This window comes from Hippoglossus stenolepis, chromosome 3 (genome assembly GCF_022539355.2).
Source record: "Hippoglossus stenolepis isolate QCI-W04-F060 chromosome 3, HSTE1.2, whole genome shotgun sequence".
Classification (NCBI taxonomy): domain Eukaryota; kingdom Metazoa; phylum Chordata; class Actinopteri; order Pleuronectiformes; family Pleuronectidae; genus Hippoglossus; species Hippoglossus stenolepis.
In genome coordinates, this window is record NC_061485.1 from 16,706,786 (window position 1) to 16,731,235 (window position 24,450).

Here is a 24,450-nt window from a genome sequence, read left to right on the forward strand (position 1 = left end):
ACTTACATCATCAAAATGAAATGCAAAAAAACAGGTTTGGATTGAGTGACAGTGAGGGCACATACGAAGGAAAATGTGTCTTTAATAATAGATGTGATAATTATTCATATCAATCGGGTATCTAGTGTCTATTGTGCCGACTATCAATTAATTGTCAATTAATTATTTCACCCCTTATTACGAAATGTCTGTTACTCTCTAAGGAGAGTCAGATTGTTACAGCAGGAGGACACTAAGAAAATGATGCCTTTAATAATCCCAATTTAACATCTGCTCTTAAAGTTGTTTGTGTCTGGCTAAATGTTATTTGGCCCTTTCAAATCATATTAAAATATAGAACAAGATGGTGAATATCCCGTGCAAGTTTGAAGGTCTTCCGCACTAGTCCCCAGCAGACATCAGGGATCACCAGAGGATGTTAGGGACGTATCATCAGTTGCGCACCTTGGTGTCATCTGGTGTCTCAGCCTTTTAGTCACAAGACACCCTCTGCTTAGGCAGGCCCACCACAGGCTGATCACACGTATGTGTCCCTACCATCTTGGGGCCCGGTGGGTGTCTCTCCTACAGATCCAGAGCCATTGGCTGCAGCGTTCTGGATTCCCTTGTGTTTCTTTTATGGGCTGGCACAGGGCTTGTCTGCCGATTCCCAGCTCTTTGAGCAACGTGATGGTGGATGTTGCAACAAAGCCCCTACAACCAACCTCCACGGGGGAAAATATCCTATTAAAGGAAAATTGTTTTAATAAAAGGGGGATGATCACTTAACTGTTTAAGGCTGTGGTTGCACCTTCACAAGTCTTTGGGAACATGAAATGGTTAATGGGAAAAGAAACAGAAAAAGTTATTGATTTTCTAAGACTTTTATGAATTAAGTATTCTCTGAAGGCCTAATGACACAATCTGAGATGGACAAATCTGCTGAATTCTTATTATTTTCTGAATAATTCAATTATTGTTCAAGTTAATGGATTGTTGAACAATAACAACAGTTAAATGTTTTGTTTAACCCACTCCCACAGATTCAGTATCTAATAAATTTGACAAAGACAATCAAGAAAAACGACTTTGCTTGTAAAAAATTACGAAATAAAAGAACAGAAATAACTGATACATGAGACTGTTTCATGATGATGACCTTTTTACTGGTCCTCATTTAGTCTGGGGCTCAAATTAACCTTTATTAATAGAGTGTGTTTGTGTGTGTGTGTGAGAGTGAGTGGGAGAGAGAGGGAGAGACGTGTGCATGCATGTGTGCGTGTGTGTTTGAATCTTACATGACCCAGGCTAATTTGTGAAAGTCCAGAGACAACATTGAAGAGAGTCGTACTCCTTGAACTGGTATTCCTCATGCTGGGTGTTTGTGTTTGCTCACGAGACTGTGTGTGCATACCGGAGTACCCGTGTTTGTGTGGTGCATCCGTCCGCGCTGACGGAGAGAAGCCTATTGATTATTTTAATCCTCCTATTTGTGAGTCTGTGATCCTCTCGGCTCGGCCTTCCACAGGGAGATTGCTAATGGGGCTGAACGCTTCCCTCCTCAGCCCTCTCTCCCTGTCCAATTAACTTAACGCTGGAATCTGAGAGGAGGGTGCACTGGGAGTCATGGAGTGGGGGGGGGGGGGAGTGCTGGGATACAACCCCACCGACCCCACCCCCTCCCAAGTCCAGCATTTAAAAAAAACGCTCTTTTGCACCACATTCAGCAAGGACCTCCTCATCCAGAATAGCATCACCTCTCACCTTTATTTAAAGATCCAGCTCCTTGTTTTTGTTCCATTGAGGTGAGAAATCCCTTCAGCCAGTGTTTCATTTTCATACTGACACTTGGCAGAGGGTAGAAAAAGCGTCAGGTGCAGAAACAAGTCCTATTGTAGGAACAGTACCTTCACACAGGTCGCTGTAACGGCTTCCTCTCAAATATGTTTCAGTTCGTTATTAGTCCAAAGAAGTTTGGGTTTGGAGCTGAATTTAGACAAATCCTGAAACAGTGTGACTGTGTTCACAAAATCTCAATTCATTGGTTGATGTAATTTAGATTAGGCACATGCCCCACTTCTGTAAAGATACATTTTAAATGTATCCAACATACTTAAATTTGTGGAAAGTACCATGAGTCCACATCAGTGCAGGGCTCTACTTCTCAACCCAGATCTACTGCAGCTAATAAGCCCCACTTCTAATAATCCAAACTGTTTATGAACAAATACCTGCAAAACATTTAGTGCCAATCAATATTATCATGCTCTCCCCTAAACAAAGATGAATATGGTAAATATCATAACTGCTTAACTGCTTAACTGCTTAGCATTTAGTTCAATGTGCGCCTGGGCAGTGAGTGCAGTAGCTTCACAGAGCAGATTAACTCTGACTGATATATTATCAATACTCAATATTTTTAGAAGATGTTTCAATTCAGTTTATTTTTTTTACTATATTAATTTTTACTCTAGCTCTCAGTTTGTCTTTAATACACATAGAGAAACCAGAAATCTGACTTTCTGACTAATTTCACTTTGTGTTCTCATATCTGTCAGGATAATTTTATCGATGCAACATTTTAGGAGAATTGGTTCAAGTTGCTTCTCTCCTTTCTCTTTCTTGGGTCTGTTGTGTCTGTTGTGTGTAGGATGACAGCTTTCACTTTAATTCCACTCATGTCATTTAATGTCATTCAAATCTATGAGGCTACTTTCACTTTTAGCTTTTGGTGACATTGTCAGAAATGTGTCAATAAATCTATTTTTATTTTTTAGTGAGGTCATTGTTAAAGGTACTTCCACAAGGGGTGGTATAATAAACAAACATAATATAGTTCCTTTTTAACATGACCTCCATTTGACATAATTGCTGATAAAACACAGAGATCTTTGCAACCAAGAAACACCCTGAAGCGAAAACGTCTCTCACAACAGATCCAAACACCTTCTGAGTCCTTGATTTTATTGTAATGTACAATTAGAGAGGACAAAATGAATAAAGAATAAAGAAACTGCTGGGGAGTTTTTTTTACAGCAAAAATAATCCTGGCTTTTCTTTTTTATTATGGTTCGTGGTCTTCGAGGCCAGAGAAAAATCTATGCTGATTTCATACATAACAAATACACACAACTCCGCTTGCAAAGTACAGTGACAACAATGAGTCCACACCCACACTCATGAACAAAGGTAACAGCTCCAGAAAACACACACAGTAGGGATGCAGCATGGCACAGGGGTTATGTAAAGCCACTCAGCAGGTATGTCTGTGTATACTACACAATGCGTCAGGGTGTTTTTTAGTTTTTTTAAATCACAGCACAAGTCGATCAGAAAGTTCACATCCAAGTCTCATCGGGGTACAGTCATGCTATCAGGCCTCAGGGCTGGATCTGTGTCACTGTCACACAGATGAACCAGTACGATACTGGGCCGAAAAGAAGCTCTCTTCTTCTAAAACTACAATAGGTGTGTTCAAATTAGATTGACATACATCCCATTTAAATATAATGGAATAAAAGAAAAAAGAATAGAATTGTTAAATATAATATTTTGGCTACATCAATATACATTTAATTTTTTTTACAATTTTCCTTGATACAAATTTGGAATTACACAGTGAAATGCTTCTGAAGTTCCTTCCCACCATACAGAGTGAACCTTGACCTCCATTTAGGTTTTTTATTTTTATTTATAGCAGTGAGTTTTACCTCCAGTTACATACAAAGATTCACAGTCTGTGTCCACAATTAGCATCTGCATTTTCATTATGTGAGTTGACAATAATTGCATGGAATGTCAGTGTCCACTTGGAATCCTGTCTCATGCATAAAAAATCTAAATCAAATAGAAAGTGTAAGGCACAGAAAATCTATATGTATGGCAGTAAAACATTAACATCTTCATGTGGGTACATTCACCATGAAATTAGATAGGGTAGTTTGACATTTTGGGAAGTATGACTCATCATTTTCTTGCAGAGTCAGATGATAAGATTGAAATCACTCTCATGTCTGTAAATATGAAGCTGGAACCAGCAGCCGGCTAGGTTAGCTTAGCATAAAGACCAAAAACAGGGGGAAACGGCTAGCCTGGCTCTGTCAGTAGGTAGCAAAACCACAATGATTGTGCAAATGAGGTATAAATGCTCACTAGTGAGTTTTAAAGTTTCTGTAGGGCAGATTATAACAGAGCCAGGTTTCCCTTAGGCCATAACTTTCCAAAACTGTCAATCCGACAATCACGTTTACTTTATCTCATGATTAGCAAACAGTTCAGAACCTTCTCTCTGTAGTTCTCTTTTTTCATTCACACACTACAACACTACGAATGCCATCTAGAGACGGTCTGAAAATGTGTGTTGTTAACCCAATGTTAAAAAATAGATATCCTCACTCTCTATAGCCCCTTTCCCACTGGGTAATGTCTGCAATGAGAATGGATACAACTAACATTGACACCCGGGTCAAATGACACAGGTTTTAAACCGCTCAAGCTCAGATTGGCAGTGATGGAGACATGACACGCGGGTGAAGATGCACATTTTGTCGAGGCACAGGTTTTTTTTTTTGTGCAACATTTGAACTCGCATTGAAGTGTTAGCCACAAAGGTTTTTTCACTTATTGATTCTGACATTTTGGGATCAACATGCAACTGCGATTTCTTTTTTCTTCTTCATATAGTGTATTATGCAGCACTGGCAGGACAGCGAGTCGAGAGAGCTTCTTAGTTTCCAGTGCGTTGGTGGAGAGGCAGACTCCTTCTGATATCTTCGGATATCAATTACCAGATGCAGAGACTTCAGCTTCTATTGGACTGGCTTTTATCGCAGAAACCAGCATGCAACATTACAACATGACCAAGGTGGAGATATGTAGGTATACCGACATTTTAAAAACTTGTGTATGCTCTTATACATCTTTTTGATCCTCCCTCCACTGTGGCTGTCGACATGATCAGACAACACGTCTTATCCAAGATATGCTAAATGAGAGTGGTAGCAATCTTCTCATCCAACCGGGCACATTTCCCACTAGTCAAATGTTATTTTAACCCATCTTTATTTAAGTCATATTCATCATACTGCCCACTATGGATGCCAGTATGGATTGACTGAACAGGTGAGGCTAGAGAAGAAGCCTCAGCTCATTAGCGTGACATAATGAGGCGCTGTCATAAGCTTCGGCTCAGGGAAAATCTCAAAGCTAAACCTCAATATCGATATACTGTGTGTGTTAAGGGACTGTTACCGACAACTCGACACCCACTCCCTCAACAGGAGTCAGACACTGCGAGTCAAACTGAGAGCAACATGACGCTTTTAAGAGCAAACGCACACACACACACACACACATACGCTCGCACACGGGGCATGAACACAGACATACAGCACACTGATATGATCGTGGTGTCGGCTGTGTTATCGGCTGCGATCAATATATTCATGACTTTTCTCGTTCGGTGACAACGGCCATATTGAAAATCCATCTCCCAGTGAAGGTGAGAGGCTGCAGCCAAATACACACACTTCGATTTACAGTCTACATTCAGAGATCATCTCAGTCGATTTTCAGACCGGTGGCTGAAACAGCCATCTTGGGTCAGTTTAAAAACTGAAATGAACGGAGAAGTTCAGTAGGTGTGTGTTTTCATGCCTGTGTGTGTGTGTGTGTGTTTGTGTGTGTACCAGCAAAATTGTGCATGTGAAACAGATGTTAAAGTTAAATGTATTTTAGCCATGCTTACACATACTGTACATGGCACAGGTTACACAAGCGTGTGTATCAGAGGTAAATGTTAAGTGGTAGTATATACAATAATATATTCATTTTTACACAAATTCTCTTCAAACTCTTGTTATTAACTGTGATCATGTTATTTCATGTTTCGTGTAGTGAAGAGCGTTTGAAACGACAGATGACGTAATGGAAGCTTGGTGCGTTAGATGTAGGATGGAGAGGAGACTTTTTGCTTGATTACAGAAGAGAGAGTATATAAACATGAGTATACTGTCAGTCGGGGTAGATGAGGAAGCCAGAGAAGGTGCTGTATTTGTTGGTGTTTCCCCCGTGAACTTTGCCACCGTCCAGCTGCACACACACTTCGTCCCCCACATCCAGGTGCAGGATGACACTGTTGGCGGCGTAGTCGTAGTTCTGATCGGCATCTTGAGCGATCGCACTGGCCCTCACCTGAGACACAGACAAGAGAGATGTTTATGGGCAGCAAAGATGGAAAGAAACATTTAAGTCTTGGTAACATTTTACTGTCTGTATTTAGAAAGTGCTTTTCCAGTCCACTCAAAGCATTTTACAGTACAGTTTTTGCGATTCATCCGTTCACACACACATTCATCCAGTGCATCTATGTGCAGCACTTTCTCTATCGCACATCGCACACACACACTGCTGGCACGGCTGTCAGAGGCAATTTGCGGTTCGGTATCTTGCCCGAAGGACATTTCGGGACGTGGAAGACTGGGATTGAACCTTTGACCTTCTGGTTAGTAGAGCCTGAGACACAGCCGTGGAAAGGGAAATCCTGGCTGTCATGTGTTTTTTGCCAGAGGTTTGTGGCTTGTGTTGAAGTTGCGGAGGCACTGTGGCGTTTAGTATTAAACAGGCATCTTAACCCCAAAAGCCAAAGGTCTGACGACTTCATACCACATAAGACAAGGAATTGATCCGGCCTACAGACCGAGAGAAACTCTTCTTCGGCAGAGCAGAGTTTGATCGGAAAATGTAACTCTTCACTAATAAATGTTGAATTATTATTCTACGCGTTGCAGGTTTTTGGACTTTCGTAGCAAAGTTAGAGCTTCTGCATATTTTACAAAAATGAGAGGCCTAGAAGGAGGTTGAGGTTGGTGAGAGGAGAAATAACAGACAGTGGTGGTGAGTTGTCCTCCAACATGGCTGCAACTCAAACTGAGCACCTGCCACTCACTGCAGGTTTGTCTCGGCAAATATGGCACCTTCTTGTTCATTTTGTCGCAATCATCTTTTAACTTATTTCTCCTTCCGATTTAAGGTCATACAGGCATTTATCATTTTCGTCTTGATGAATGAAATTCACTTTATGCATCAGTTTGAGCTCTGACATCAACAAATCGCTGCTTGACCGACATTAACCGACATTATTTGCATGATTTTATTGAGTTCATTTGTTTTTATCCTGTTTAAAACTTGTAAAGCACATTGTAACTTTGTTTTCAAAAGTGTTATACAAATAAAGTTTTTTATTATCATTATTATTACGTGCCTGGATGTTCATATGTCTGTGGATGAAGCTCCTCTGGGTAGTGACCGAGGCTGTTTGAGCCCAATCGAGATCAGACAGGCAACATCTTCAGCCTCTTTTAAAAACACTTCTTAAAACATTATTTTACGGCAAAGCTTCTTTGAATGTCTAATAGGTTTAGACACTGTAATTTCAATTTATATTACCGTGTGATTTAATTTTATTCCCTTCTGCTTTATGATCTCTTTGTTTAAGAATCATATGTATGTGTGCTTCTTTAAAACTTTCTTCCCACAAATCTCTTTTCATTGGTCGTCCAGAGACCCACAACTCTAATCATCACCTGAAGCGGAGACATGTTTCACGAAAGTCAACTAAATGTTCTCCTGGGGTTAAAGCTGCAAATACAGCAGAAATATGGACATCCATGTTCCATGTGAAGAAGAATGTAATCCATTGTTGTTTAATCCAAAATATGTTCAAACTGATCAATCAGAATAATCCTAATAAAAGTGAATATGTGATGTTTATACATATAGACTGATGATTTTAATAAGATTTATCTTTTTCATCTAGTCCAAACCTTCAACGCACAACCAGTTGGTCCACTTTATCTGGATGTAACCGGTGCTATTTCTCTTCCTGTTTGATTCTGTGATCTTGGTGTAATGTCATCAGTGCAGATGCCTTCCTGTCCACTGGGCAGATGGATGAGATGTGCAGTGACCTTTGGCCTTAAGCCTCCATCAGAGAGCACAACCTTTCTGAGTCACTATCAATTTTTTCAGAGGATTGTTGCCCTCACACCTGATCCACCTGTTGCAAAGGAAAAAAAAGAGTCTAGGGATTACAGGGGTGTTATCAGGGAGGACATCAGTTCATTTGTCCAGCAGTAACAAGAAATACGATCAATGTAAGTTAACATTAGCTGCTGATATTTGTTGTTGCAACTGAACTGCTACTCCTGGTCATCAACATCAGTAGGTGCTCATATAGTCTCCGACAAATATTTTATGTATTAAGTTAATAATGTATTAAGTTTTTATTGTTTTTGGATATTATTTCACTGGTATTGAGTTTTGCAAACTGGTATAAGTGGTCCATGTTTTCTGGACTGATCTTGTAATCTGGGCTGTCGGTAACACACGTGTTACAGTCACTCGAACACAGTCTAATTAATTATCACAGACACGGCAGAACAGTTAACACCCATCCCCACATGTTAACCATCAGTGTCACCATAAATTGTCCCTCAATGTATATATAACAGTTATAGTTAATAAAGAAACAATGTATACATATATACTAAACTTAATTCAAAGATATTACACAACTGAATATGCAACAGTGATTAGTACAAATATAATACTAATAAGTAAAAACAAGTACTTCAAAATGTCTTCAGTAACCAAGTTCCCCCTCGTATGAACATTGGATAAAGATATTCATTATAGCAGCTATTCGAAGAAATTACAGTGGGTGAGTTGGTGCACTAATGAGCATGACTTCTATATTTGAGTTTTAAAGAGAACAAGAGTTTCAGCTGAACAGAAACTCTGGGAAACTAAATCAGAATTTAGTTAAACAGAAATGTTTTTACAATAAAATAAATATATATATATTGAATGCCTAATTCAATATATTCACTTTTGGGCCTTGGTAGGTGCTTTCTGAGCACCCTTCTATTTCAATTGTGCACCACCAATTTCAGTATTTTTCCGTGTGTATTTTTCAATGAGTAACCTGGTAACAGTGCAATCAATAGCCCTACAACACAGTAACAATAAGGCCATGACATAATACGGGATTCATAAAACTTGCATTACTGGCTTCCACCGAGCATCTAGCAATTACTGAAATTCACACCCAACAGAGTAGGATGCATAATCTGTTGTGAGGAAAACAGAAATCTGGAGCCTTGCATAATTTAAATTGAGCAATAGATGTTCTGATGAGTCATTCTTCAGCCTTTTATCTGCAAGAGGACAGATTTATGTCAGGAGTAACACACTCTGATTAAACATGATGTTGGGTCTATAATGGTATCACCAGCCATCTAAAAAAGGTTTACTACTGTGCATGTTTATATACCAGAGAAGATCATACCACTGCTGATCCAATAATGACCAGATAGTCCAAGAATAATGCTCTAATGCGTGCAGAAATTAAGAAGAGGTTTCATTAGGACAAGACCACCCAGCACATATAGGCTACTATATATTTAATACAAGTAGTGGGAGTTATTTTTCTAGATGCACAGACCAGTATCCCAGGGTTTAGGTTCAGTAAACAGCTGATTCAATCGAGAATGGGACATGCTTATTCATTATGTTGTTAGGCAATTCAGTTATTTCATCCAATCCCCTTCTAAGCTCTAACTCCTAAATTGTTTTCGCATCCCAGCATGCAAATCTCCTCATAATAAATTGCGCCATCATTGGGTAAGTAACCGACTATTCAAGCAGACGATTCATTTAACACTGGGAAATAAAGTACACAAACACATACATATTAATGAATGCAAATATGGTACCCTCACTCCATCCTTGTCTCATGCTCTGAGTCTAACTAAGGATATGGTCCATCATCAACACCAGACATCAAGCCTCCCTGACTCACTTCTTTTATCTTTTATCTCTAATACAAATCAAAAATAAGACTAAACCAGCAATTTCTCCTCATCCTTCATCCAATAATGAGCTTTTCTTTTCTATTCCTTTTTTTTTTGTTGCATATTTCAATTATCAATTTGACTATTTTTCTCTGTACGAGCATTTCCTCCATTTAGAAAAGGTGAACTTCTTTATTCCCCCTTCTTGAGACGGAAATTAATCGATACATTTCCTTAGTTTTAATTCATCTCACATCACTCCATTAATTGTTGTCTCCCCCTCCACGCCTCACGCCCCTTCCATCATCCCTCTCCCATTCGCCACCCCATCTCTATTTCTTCATTCTGCGCCCATCTATCCATCTTTTTGTGCCCTCACACCCCAATGAGATGCAGGTCACGCACACGTTTTCTCTCCCCCCACCGTGGCAGTGTTGGCGGGAGCAGCGACTAAGTGTGTCCCTGTCCGGTCTAAATCGGATTGATTAACGGCGTGCTGTTGTGGCAGGTCTCCTGAGAACCAACCCCCCTTTCTCTTTGCCTCCTTTCCCATCCCCTCCTCACAGCATCCCTCGCCCCTCTCTACCTCCAGATGCGTCAGGGCAGGCTATACATGGCTGCAGGCTACGGTAATTGGTAGTCGGACAGCCATGGCAGCTCCCCGCCTAATAGGTCCAACTCCTCAATAACTCCACACAATCACAATAAATGGGGGCACAGGATAGGCTACAGTGGTCAAATGGGCCCATGAAATACTAGTGGGAGGTCAGGATAAGATCCGACACACACACACACACACACACACACACACACACACACACACACACACACACACACTCCGGCTCATTCTACGTCTCCAGCCGCTCTTTCCTTTTTGTTTTTATGAATCTCAAGTGAACACCTGTGAAAAACCACACAGCATATCAGACGTTTTATCTTATTCTGTTTTATTTCATACTGTTAGACTGCTTTGCACTGAAGGGACTGAACAGCTCCCCTGAGGAGATCTAATAGGTTTTAGGAAAAATACAACAGCAAAGAGATTCTGACATCTTGTACATCCAACATCTGTCTACATGGTTGAGCGCCATGATTCCCCTGACAATATTTTCAGAGTTAAAAGCTGACAGGCTGCTCTAACTTGCTATGAGTGAACTATAGGATAAGCTACAATAAAAATACTGACTAATACCTCTCTATACTGTGTATATGTGCATGGACAACAATATTACAATAGCTCATTACGCTGCTGAGTTCCATCTACCTCAATCGCCCACAATTATGGGTCATAATAAACGTTGCAGCCCTGTTATTTACACCATTTCATTGAAATGGCATTTCAAACATGAACATTAGCTAATTAAATTTGCCAGCTAAAAGGACACAGTTTTATTTATGGCTCTTATGGTTGACTTCCTCATGAGATACATAGGTTTACTTATTGTCGATTGAGACAGCGTAGAGACGCTGACATTTACTGTGTTATGTTTAATTCATGTTCGCATTCTCCTCCTATATATATATATATATACATATATAGAGTTGACAGGTTTTCTAATTTATACATTTTATTCTGAGATTTTTAAGAGTGAGCTCTCAGTCGTTAACATGAGATATAATCATGAATTAAATGTCATCTGAGGCATCTGCAATAAAACCAAAATCAAGAGGAGACATGCGCAGAATTTACAGACTAAATCTTGAGTTTTACCTATTTCTTCATAGATATTTTATGAAATTCACTACGTTTGCCTGACAGATGTATACATTTTATTAAATACAATGCTTCTACCTCAACCAGCTACAACAGTCAATGACTTCTTCCACACAGATGCATTACTATTAAAATGTATCATATAGTGATATATCAGTCACAAGAGTTATTTTACAGCAACATGAATTTTTTTCTCTTATCTTTTTAGCAAATTTACGAAATAAATGTATAAATAATATATATTTGATCATAATAATGTACTAGAAAGCTGAACAAAAGTCATTGTTTTACTCAAGTATTTTACTTCAGTCACCTTTTGCTACGTGTCCTTTGAATGATGTTATTGTATGTATTAGTTCTATTTCTACTCTACATTTCAAAGGGAAATAATGCATTTTATGTTGCACATTGATCTAACACATTTGTAAAAATTGTTCTGCCCTTATTGACAACAGCTCAGGCAAAAATGTTTCCTTTGCATTCTGGCATTTGCATTAATCATCCTATTCAATCCAGAGTAGATTTACTATGATGCTTTAATTATATACTCCTTGTAAAATCAGACAAGTTGATCTTATATTTAAAAAAAAATAGGTAACGTAAATGTAATTATTGCTTTCAAGGTATTTACTTAGTCCATACAACACAAATACAGCAGGGCCATTCTCTCTGTTTGTGCTGGTGTGTGCTTTCACAGACACTTTACATATATGGCATTAATTTAAGGTTCGGAAAACTTCCTCCACTGCTATGAAATATATAATTTATTGGTCCCAGCAGAGGTGGTCACGTTGCACGTTGGGACACTGAAACCAGCATGGAGGAATCCACAGGTTTGGCTGTCAGTAACAATTACAGGGAAACCTTGTTTTCTTAAAGTGGGCAGGAGGCACTGGGGCTTTGGGAGTGAAAACAAGAGGGAAAGGCAAATCAGGATTATTGTCAACAGTGGCGGAGATTGATAGCGACAAGGGAGTGAATTTCTGTCTGTTGGCCCAGTGCTGTTCCAACTTGATCTGCTGCTGTAGGGTAGAAGGGAGACCCACGGGACAATAGAGAAGATTACACTGCCTCCACTTCTTATTAGTGGGGTAACATTTAATGGGGGTAGACAGAAAGGAAGGAAGGACAGAAAGTGGGGAAAGTGGCAGAATAGAAATAATTATAACGGTGTTCAATTTCAACATTTTCAGCTGTGTGCCTCTAATTTAAGTGCTGAAATACTGTATTTGAAACGAAGTTCACAAAGGATCTCCATTATTATTATGTATATCAACCCAGCGCTCATGATGTTTATGTCCGAGAGAAAACTGATGGAAGCTAGGGTGTGAAGTAAGGAGCTAAAAAGGATGTGTAGTGAAAAAAGGGTGTGAAAGCAGAAATTTGGATGAGGACACGCATTGGGGCGAGCAGCTGCACGCACTTTAACAGTCTAGGCACAGGATTTGAGCAAAGGAGGCCAAAGTTGAGAGGGGCTTTGAGTGATGGGGAGGGCGTCGTGTTGGATAACAAACTGATCAAGCATGCCTATTTCAAAGCAGGGGGAGGAGTATGAGGTTGGGGAGGTGGGCCGTCCGTGCGGCGTGCTGTTTTTTCAGTATTGTTTTGTTTCACAGCGGTGCCTTGATCTTGTGGTAATAAAACTGACAGGATTCATTCACTGTGATGTACAGACCTCTCAGAGCGGAGCGAGGCAATTGAGACAGGGTCTCTTAAACTTACCTGAGGGACCTCTGAAGGGTGAACAGGGAGGGGAGGGAGAGGAAGGGCAACTGAAATGGCCTTTTTTTGTGAAAGCGGCGGTGTTTTCTCTGCCTCAATCCATGCGTACCATGGAGGTCTCCTATTTCTTTTCGCAGGTCGACAAGTAACCCTCCTCGTGCACCCCTGACTCACGCAGTAATTAGCATACTAAATGCTAATGTTTTGCCATGACACTCAAGACCCAGGTGTAAAGATGTTGATTAGAAGTCTCTAATTGGCTCCACACTGAAACCTTTGAGGGGAGAGGAGGTGGCTTAATTAGATATAAATGGCTTCTATAGACAGTAGCTACCTGCAGAGCATCAGCTACAGCTAAGCTTCAGTTCTGAGGGTAAATTATACTATTCCTCTAATGCCATACTGTTGTGCGTCTCATAATAAATCTGGGATTTTTTTACAAGGGTGCGTGCACATGCACCTGTTGTGTATGCACAGTATGCAATGACACAAGCAGCAACACTCAAGGGAAACTAACGATCTCACACTCATCATTAATCATGTAGACTGTAAATATAAAAATGTGTCACAGGTTAGAGGATAAGGATCTTATTCTGATACATCTACTATTAAAGTTTCCAATAAACCAAGGTACATTTTAGCCTCACTTATGTTAGTTCAGCCACCATCGAACACTGTGAAACACTGCTGTTTAGAACAGAGGCAAAGTCCTGCTTCCTTGATGAGGAGAAATAATGATATAATGGGAAGGCAAAAGCAAGGCAGGATAAAGGCATGACAAAACACCGTAACAACCACACAAAACCCTTTAGTCTGTAGAATATAATGGCTGAGGCCATTATAACGGAAACATATAGTCAAATAATGGCTGTGTGTATTTTCGGGGAGAAAAAGGCAGGAAGAAAAAAACAAGGGTAAGCTGCAGGGTATAGAAGAGCATTCTTTCTATTTGCTTTACATGAAATGCTGCCTGAAAGGACGAGCTTTTATCCTTTATCACAAAATGTTCCCCATTATAATGTTAGGTCCTTGTGTCTGACACTAAAGCAATGCAAAGCACACAAATTTACAATCTTGAACAAGAACTATTCAACCAATACGCATGACTCTTGGAGGGAGACATGGTACGAAAGTGCCATAATAAAATACAGTTGAAACTGTCTCACATGAGGCCAACATTGACACTTTGCCTGACACACTAATTAGCAGCTTACACCTTTCACAGTATCACACCTTCCAACTGGAGCTGAGCCTTCTCTTTCTGCTAACAGTCCACGCTTGTCATCTTGTCGTATGTGGAATATTTAATTATCTAACTAGCTCATATATATATATTTTTTTTATGCTAACGTGGTTACATGAAAAACAATGATTTGTAGAGTTTTTATGATAAACAATATGAAAATGATTCTTCTTTGATGTTTGCTCTTTACAAGCCAGACTTTATTTAATTCCTTTTTCTCATCTTCAGTCATATATTAAACAATACATTATCATAAAAAAAAACATATATACCTTTATCAAATCCTTCACTTCTGTTTTTCTAACCTGTGCACCATTAAGTCCACACATTCATTGTCCCCCTTTAATTCCTCTTTCCTCCTAACCTTTACACCTTACATTGTTAAGACTGAGCCACATGTCAGAGACTTTTGTTCGGTTTTAACAAGGCACCACTTTGTCCACCAGTCTTATTCTCCAGTAGGTCAAATCCAACCTGATGCCAGGGCCACTTAATGAGGTTACCGGGTGTCAATAGATGAGATGTTGAAATGCTACTACGGCACTGATCATCAAAACCAGTGTGTGTTTGTGTGTGTGTGTGTGTGTGTGTGTGTGTGTGTGTGTGTGTGTGTGTGTGTGTGTGTGTGTGTGTGTGTGTGTGTGTGCGCACGACATACCGTCCAACTGACCAACCCAGATTCACCCATATTGGACCAGCTTTAAATATTCATACACCCACTCCATGCTCATCACTGTAAAGGGCAAAGTACATATTGGTAGTGAATTATATATCCATTGAAAAGGTCATCTACCTCGACACCAATCTTTTGATGAGTTATGGGACACTTTGAATGAAGAGGTTTGCTTGATTCAGCTCTGCAAACTTGATGTAAGCTTGCACATCCGTGTTTTGTTAGCGCGAACCTGAGAAGTCTGATTCGTTTCAGATGTGACATACTGTCTGCTCAGCTCCGCCCTTCAATGAGGACAGAGGATGTTACTTTTTTACTCATCCTCCTCTATCTCCTCTGTGAATATCCATCCATCCATCTCTCCCTCTCTCTGTCTCTCTCTGTCAGCCCACTTGTCTGTGTCCTGCCTGTCTCTGCAGTGATCTCTCCCAGGATGTGTCTTATTCTCAGCTCTCTTTGACAAGACATTGATCAACACCATCGCATATCAGTCTGACAATACTTGTACACACACACACACACGCACGCACGCACGCACACACACACACACACACACACACACACACACACACACACACACACACACACACACACACACACACACACACCCATGCTGCAAAACACACCATAGTCAGATATAACAGACTTTAAAGGACCAGATTGACATTATAATACATTATTTACAATAATCTATAAATACATATTTCCATGACACTTGTGGTCGCCAATAGAGAGCAGCCTATAAGCTTAACTTAATAGTTTAGCTCAAACCTCCACCTAAAATGGTACATTATTGTCTAGGTGGTGGATTTTGTGACCTTGGGACAGAGTCAAGTTAGCTGTTTCCCTTTGCTACCAGTCTTTATGCTAAGCTAGGCTAACAGCTGCTGGGTCCAGTTAAATGTTTTCTGTATAGACTGTGTGTAAAGATGGGTGACATCTCAGCTCCCCAAAAGTGAGGCCAAAGTGTCTTGATCGCCACCTGGTGGCTGGCTGCACTCTAATTCATAAACCCCGCCTCCTCCATGATAATGAAATAGACGTGGACCAAACTAAAATATAAAAGTACACGTCAAATACATTTTCCTTGAATATGGTTCTGTCATTGTAAATTGTTTTTATCATGTTCAAGTTTTTTTCCCAGTAAAGTTTGGTTTTAAGTAGCTATGCTGTAAAAACTGGGTGAAACTTTATGATTGACAGCTGAGACTGACTCGTAATTGGTCGAGTGCATGTGTCCATGGGACTTTGCAACCGTGGCTCCATCCCAGATCGCTACATTACAGACTCTGGTTCCAAATGCGCAAGATGGCAGCATTTGTGTCCAGGATATTTTAGCTTAATTTCTACAGACGGGACAGTGGCATCAATCTTTTCATTTAACTTTTGGCAAGAAAGTAAATAAGCATATTTATTGTAAGACTGTTGCTTAAATAAGTGTTCTTACGTGTTATCCAATTCTCACAGTGGAATAATGTGGAAAACACAGAAAAACACAGAATGACTATTAAGAAATATTGTTATGGTAATGACAATAATAAAGGTGTAATTTGCTGTTGAATGTCTTTACTCTCTGAAGATTGACAAACTTTTTCAATATTATCCTTAAGGTTTTTCTAATTGACCTAGCCAGTTCATTCTGCTCCCAGAGCACTATTCACAGAAAAAAACCCGCAGTGCATTGAAACTGAGGGGTAAAGATCAGCACTGAATTGGGTTAAATAATTTAGTTGATGGAAAAGATAATTAATGGGGAGTCAATAGACAGTGTGGACGGTAAAAGTATAAAGTCTGTCTGTGCGTGCGTGAGTGTGGGTGCGTGTGTGTGTGTTAAGAAGGGGCACAGGTGGGGGGGAGAAGATCTCATCTAAAAGCTATGAAAAATTTAACAGCAGGAGTAGACAGGAATGACAATGTCTGTGAAGGCACGCAACAAACCAAGTCCCCCAATTATATCTGACATTTAACTGTCTGTCCTCTTTACTCTGCACTTTATGCACATCCTGCCAAGTCAATGAATTGAGGAATAACTATGTTTATGGACTTTATCAGTCACATAAAAGATCTACTGTGTTATTATGTTTGTATTTGGAGCATAGCAGGCGTCAAAAAGCAGGTTCCAGTTCATATCTTATCTTATCACATTTGATAAGATAAGTAAAGACATTCAGAGGATTTTCCTTGTTTCCTCATGAACTGCATTACGAATCTGTGTACTTTGATGCAGATTTTATCAGTATTTGATTGATCGCACAGCCTTGGTAGAGATGTGCTTTCAAGATTTATTATTTTAATAAAATATTAATTTTCTCAGTCATTTTTCAAGCCAAAATGCCAAATTTACAGTTTCCAGCCTCTTATATGCAAGGTTTTTCGGCTCGTTTTGGACTATTGGCCACTAAAACAAGCAATTACAAGTTGTCACCATGGATGTAACCTGATGAGAGTCTTTTCATTATTTTTCTTATAGTTAACAAACTAAAAGGTTAAGCAATGCATCTACCAGAATAACTGATTAATCAAACAGTCATTAGTTAAAGCCCTATTTCGTCATCTGAATCTGGATAAAAATCTGAACATAATACACATTGTCATAGACAATATTGATACAACTCATACAAGCGTGGTAATGAAATATGCCAGAAGTTTTTTATACATGTTGTAGTTCATAAAAAATAGTTTTATACATGTTGTAGTTCATAAAAAAATAGCAAAAAATGCTAAGACAGTAAGTAAATTGATCTGCACCAAATATTTCCTGGCCCAAAATCTTACGGAGTCGACAGTTTTTGAGATATCCAACTTTATCAAACAAATGCTGGTGTTCCCTGGCGACATTTCTAATGATGCACTATGGTGCTATGTTGTTGCTGGTGACATCTTTGCATTGTTGCATTGCAGTTAGACTGCATATAATGATGGACAACATGCCTGCCTCCCAAAAGGTAGGGCCAAAAAGGTCTGCCCTCTAATGGCTGGCTACAATATAGATCATAAGCCTCCTCCATGTTAGTAAATTGGACATGGGACCAACTAAAAGGTCAAAGAACACTTTAAATATATTAATTTCCAAGATGGTTTCATCATTTTAGCTAGTTTAGGTGGTTCCAGTAAGTTTGATTTAAATTATTGATTTAATGCTATAGAAACGGGATGAAACATCATGATTGACAGCGGAGACTGACTTGCAATTGGTGGAGTGTGTGCCTCAGCAGGACCTCAATATCGAGGCTTCACACCACGATCACTACTGCGTAGACTCTGGCTCCAAAAAACATCGAAAGCGCAAAATGCCAGCTTCATTGGACACAAAGAGAGGTGAGTGAATGTATGAATGCGTCGTCCATCTTTATATACAGACTTTGGGTGAGAAAGGCAACAAGGCCTCAAGTGACTCCTACTGGCTGGCCAAGATATAGCATAACCTTCATCCAAAAAACACAGCAAGGGCACGCTATGGTTACCTGATGGTTAAGACTCATGTATCTCAACATTAAAGGTGCTGTTTAATATCTGCACTGTCACATAAAGACAAAATCCCCAAAAAGAAATAGAATACATATTACACACACTGAGTAACAAACTAAAACTGGGATTTTTAGCAAAGAATTTGTCATAATCAGCTACTTCTCTTCCATATCCTTACTGTATTAAAAGTCTTTTTAGAATGGAGCTTCAGCAAAGCGTATTAGTGCAGCAGCCCAGCAGGGTGATGGTCTGCTCAGCAGCATATTGCTGTCAGTTCATGTACCGTGTAAATTATGTACAGACAAACCACCGTTATTCCATCAAGCACTCGGTTCAGTTTGACTTGGCTTGTAACAATGCAAAGCATGTTATTCCCCCTTCTTCCCAAGTAATCCCCAGGATATCACTCTTCTATCCTGCAGCACACATGTCAGAATCACAGTTCCTCAACAGAGTGAGGGCTTAGTACCTCAAGCTTGTCATACTTCTCCAGATGGTAGTGTTCAAGGCTATTTCCAAGGCATTTACACTTGTTTATTTATTAGTGTTAAAGTCAGAGTTCCTTAGAGGACAGTAGCCAGCTGCTGCATTTTAGCTTTGTTCCACGGAGACTTGGAGGATTGTTATCCTCTTGATCGCTTGGCTGTCAATCTCTCCCTCTCACTCCCGCTCCCTTTGTTTACAAGTTGTACAATTAATTACAGTGTTGGTTTTCAATGTAAAACACTTCTTAGTCCTTAGTTGTTTCTAATTTCATCCTGTCTTTGTTTATTTGTGGTGATAGTTCTCCAAACGAAAGTTAAGATACAGTAACTTCAGCCTTATTCCAATTAAACAACCTTTTATTTCCAGGGCCATTCCAAGTCTTCAACCTCATTATCATGTACCTTGTGCATAGAGAATGCAGCAGAACTTAACATACAAAGTCTCCAAAATATGTTTTATCATGTTTGTTGGCTTTTCTAAGGCTAATCTATATTGTCTGTCTAAAGGTAGTCTGGAAACTGAATCTATTAGCATCCTCAGGTGAGTCTAGCCTCCCTTCCTTCATGGCAGATTTCCATCCACCATGAGACTTGCTGAGCCAATCACAACCATTTATCTAAAATGGGACGGGTTTGAGATGATGACTGACAGAGAAGCACTGCAGAAGGATTTCCATTAACAACCAAGATGGCTGTTGCTGTTATCAAAACAGTACTTAACGAACTGGATAATATATTTTTGCTAAAAGAAGAAAAAACAACTGTAGGTTAAGTGCTTCGAGACATTTTTCTGTTTTGTTCTGTTTTTGTTTTGTTTGTGTTGTCGATACAACAACTATGTGGGCTTAAATAATAATCGCATTCAACCAAGCCAAGCATATTATTATGGATGTATTCCCATGCTACAGATGTGACTACAGATAAATAGGAAGAGAGTAGTAGCACCATTAAAATAAAATATGTCCATGCTAGTAAGTGGTCTGCTGAACCTGGATATAAAGTAACCGCTAATAAGGGATGAGATAATAATTAAATCAAACATGCCTGTAACAATACAGTGATTTGATTGGTCATCATCATGCCTGGAATTCTATTGGTTAGGGGGATTTTGACAAGGTCTTTTTACAGAAATCCAACAGCAACAGCTAATCAAAATTTGACATAATCAGCATTAGTAAATTATTAATATTTCTTAAATCTAACATATTATCACAGTCTTTCCTACTATAAAAGATCTTAATAATTTTGTTTAATGCAGATGACTACCTGTTATCCAGTGTGTGTTATGTTGTACTGAGTCAAATTATTGAATTGCTGCTGTCACTGTATCCACAGTAGGTGACACAGATACTGGATCAAAGTCTGTACGTAAACCGTACTCAAGAGTCTCACATCGTTGTTGGTTAATAGTTGCAGAAGTTAAGAGAGACACTTAAGACCCACATCACACCCACACTCACCTGTCCGTTCTTCTTCAGGTCAGCCCACATGCTCGTACCATCACCACCTCTCATCAGGACATGATACGTGAAGTAGTAGATACCTGGCAGAGGGCAGGTGAACTTGCCAGTGCTTGGCTCATAGTAGTTCCCTACATTGGTCACCACGTCATCAAACTTTAGTATCTCACTCCCTTCGTGTTGTTTTCGGAGGCCTGCGTAGAAGGCTATTTTGGGGCTGTAGAATGAGGGGCCATAGCCACCGGGCCCGGGCCCTGGTGGACCAGGTGGGCCAGGCTTGCCGGGCTCTCCAGGGGGCCCCTTAGGACCTGAAGGGCCAGGAAGTCCAGGGCTCCCTCTGAACCCTTGTTTTCCCCTGCGGTTTGAGAAGTCTGGGGGCTGAGGGGAGACGGCTGTCAGCTCTCCCTGTGGGGGGGTGAAAGTGTCACACACCATCCTGCAGCTCCCGAGCATCTCGTATTGCGTGACCCCTCCTCCGGACCCTCCCCCTTTGGTGGTGTGGACCAAAAGGGGAATGGCCACCAGCAGGACCAGGACCATGGCCACGCCGACTCCAGCCCCGATGACACGTTTCTTGCGGCTGAGCCGGGAGGCGGCCAGCGTAAGAAAATCCTCCTCCCCCTTAGCTGGAATGGTTGTGCCGGCCAGGCTGACCTCTGGGTAGAAAGTAACTTGTGTGAAAGTTGAGGGCAGAGAAATGAAAAAGGGGGCTACTCTAGGATTGGGGCAGGCAAGTCTCAGACAGACGCAGGAACAAAATCAACAGTCTGAGGAAAAATGACAAATTCAATTTTCCATTTCTTGATGTTCAGGGCATCTATTTGTATTTTTTTAATCTTTAAACTTATTTGTCAAACATAAGCATCGCGATTGAAATGTTAAGGTTTTGGCAGATTTTTTTCTTTCCAGCTCTGTGATTGTGGAAGCTCCAGTGAAAAGCTTACAGTTGCTCAGGCAGGGAGCTGTCAGGTGGGGTCTACAGTATTCCCACTGGAGTTCATCTCACCCACCACATACGAGTAAGGGTGCTTTACTTGTCTGTCCAGGAACGAGACGAGGAGAACGGGGGAAACTGCTAAATCCCTGCTTTGTCTTTCTTCCTCCCTGTTTCTGTTGATGGGCTCACGGCTCTCTGTACATCCGGCGTTTAGGAAGAGCCAGTATTTTATTTTAGCTCAGCCGTCTACTCCTCCATTCAGAGTAAAGATTTGTTACAGGTCATAAAAAGGGGCAAATTCTGAAGAAAGGGTCAGGCCAAATTGCACTGAATTTAGGAAACTCTTGTTTTAAAGGCAGCTTGGATGAGGCAGAACACATTTTATTGGAGCATCACCGTAAATCATCCAGTTTCTTGCAATCTGCATTGAAAAAGACAAAAGCACACATAAATTTCAATAATCAGTCATGGACAAACAAACCCAAATCGCTTTGCTCTAACCCATATTAAATTTAAATTTAAAACGTAGAAGAAATTAAATATATAAAGGCATTCAATTTGTAATTAATGCATATTTAGATTTGTTTTTGCAATTTAAAATACTGGGGGAAAATGTGGCAGACAACAGAGAGATTTTTCAAATTTACTTTTTAATTATACTTATTATTATTCATGAAGGTAACAAAATGGGAAACCTAAAAATACAATAATCAAAAGAACTGCTGGATGTTGATATTATTATAGGCCAAAATTCAATATGCTTAGTTTTAAATCAAAAATAATACATTTGAATTACACAGAAGGACATGAAGTGATTCTCTTCTAAATAAATTACATTTTAAACACTCAACCAGATTTAATCAGAGCAAGGAATAAAGATATCACAAGCGAACTTTTAAAGAAAACCGTGCAAAAACACATCAACTTACCAATATTTCTCTTACTTTTCTTTTCCTCCTTTCTACCCCAGTGCTCAGGCTCTTTTCATGCCGCGGGTTCAGAAGGAGACGCTGCAGGAAAACTGCTCCAACACCGGGATGAAATTCTCCACAGTCGGAACCGGACGCGGCGGAACAAGTCGCACTGATATTTCAACTTGTCGTCCAGGACTCCTGCGTGGTGGTCGGACAGGACTCTCCAAAAATCCCCCGGAGCGGTCCGAGCACACACGGAGGGTTCTTCTTCTTCTTTCTTTTTTTAGAAAAACAAGTGATCGCCTATTATTCAAAGTGTCGTGATGCTGAAATCACATATTCCGATGATTGACTTTCACAGACTTAAACATCCCGCAGAGGAGCGACTTTAGTCGGAGAGCAACAGTTCACTCACTTGTTGTAATTTCCATCTCCTCTCTCCCCTCAGTATCTGCCTACTACTGCTGCTCCCCCCGCCCTCCACACACACACACACACACACACACACACACACACACACACACACACACACACACACACACACACACAACTCACACTTGTCTCTGTATAGCTGTTAGGACACAATGCATTCCCTAACCTTAACCATCACAACTAAATGCCTAACCATAACCCTAAAACCAACTCTTAACCCTCAAGCACCCTTTTGAATTTGTGAGGACCAGCAAAAAAATAACCTCACAAGGTCAAAATGTCCTCACAATAATGGTATTGAACCCAGATTGGCCCTCATAACTAGATATATACACACACACACACACACACACACAAACAATGTAACCATCATAACTAAATGCCTGACCCCAAACCTCAACGTAAACCTACTTCTATTAAAACAATGCGTTGGCACTGATCTGCAAATTCAAACACGTAAACTTAAGAAATCTATACAGAAATGAAAGAAATATATTTGCAAATGTATAACAACTAAAAATTTAAGGAGCCAACCAAAAACAAGAAGTATAGCACCAACATCAGCTATAGGCTAAGGCTTAATGTGAGAATGGAGGGTTTTGATGGTGTTCATTGGCCAGTGCATTGCCTTAGCCCCATTTCAATGCCCAGTACATGGACGAGGTGGGGGGGGGTCAAGATAATTTGATGCTTTCTAACCTTAGAAATAATCCTTAGCTAGTGTTGGGCACCAAAATCTGGTACCAATGAAGTTCTGTATTAAGCACTGAAACTGTTATTTAGTGTTCAATTATTGTAGATGGGTGAGGTATTATTTATTATGTGTTTTTATATAAATTTGTAAAGAGTTTTGTACTTATTTATATTTAAATTAAGTTAAATTTGCCTGAGCAATAAATAAAGGCGTTCTTATTGTCGGACGTCATTTTGTGCTTTTTCTAAGAAAGAAGTATTGGTTCTGGCACCGTTTAGGCACAAGTACCATTTTAAAAGTATCGAACCAGCGGTATCAGAAAAAAAAGAAAACATACCCAGAAATTTAAAAATGAGGCCTGGCCAAAATGTGAGGTCTATGCTCAAAATTGTCCTCACAAAGATATAAGTACAATATCACACCAATTTTATGCCTAACACCTACTGGTTCTGACAAAGTCAGTGCTTACACTGGAAAAGGTCCTATGGAGGTAACAATAACGAGTATTGGCTGCACACACACACACACACACACACACACACACACACACACACACACACACACACACACACACACACACACACACACACACACACACACACACACACACACTAACACATACTTTCAGATCCACCACCATCCCATCCAGCATGTGACCTTTTCACAAATCAAATGACTACATCTGTTTAACAATTTAATCAGAGTGTGTAGTTTTTTTCAAATAATAAAGATTTATTTGCACCACATTTAGACTCTACAACAAAAAGAATCACTGTGATAATGGGACTGTCATGCTCTGTGCTGGATTTACAGCCTCCTCATTTGACCTTAAACGCATCAATTAATGCCGTAGCCTTAAATAATTCCAAGATAATTTC

General features: G+C 39.9%; 1 protein-coding gene across 1 annotated transcript; it reads right to left on the bottom strand.

Moving 5' to 3' along the window:
• Positions 1–2,926: 2,926 nt before the first annotated feature.
• Positions 2,927–22,865, bottom strand: c1ql4b (complement component 1, q subcomponent-like 4b). Its single transcript, XM_035149960.2, has 3 exons — positions 22,462–22,865; positions 20,596–21,953; positions 2,927–6,171 (listed from the first exon to the last, which is right to left on the bottom strand). Exons 2-3 carry the CDS (start codon positions 21,133–21,135, stop codon positions 5,992–5,994), a joined length of 720 nt encoding a protein of 239 aa, XP_035005851.1. The 5' UTR covers positions 21,136–21,953; positions 22,462–22,865; the 3' UTR covers positions 2,927–5,991.
• Positions 22,866–24,450: the final 1,585 nt, after the last annotated feature.

Excerpts from the sequence above, each read along its gene's own strand:
- c1ql4b (XM_035149960.2), bottom strand. The coding sequence starts at position 21,135 with ATGGTCCTGGTCCTGCTGGTGGCCATTCCCCTTTTGGTCCACACCACC. Across the intron at positions 6,172-20,595 it reads ACCTGAAGAAGAACGGACAG|GTGAGGGCCAGTGCGATCGC; the intron begins GTGAGTGTGGGT and ends TCTGTGTCTCAG.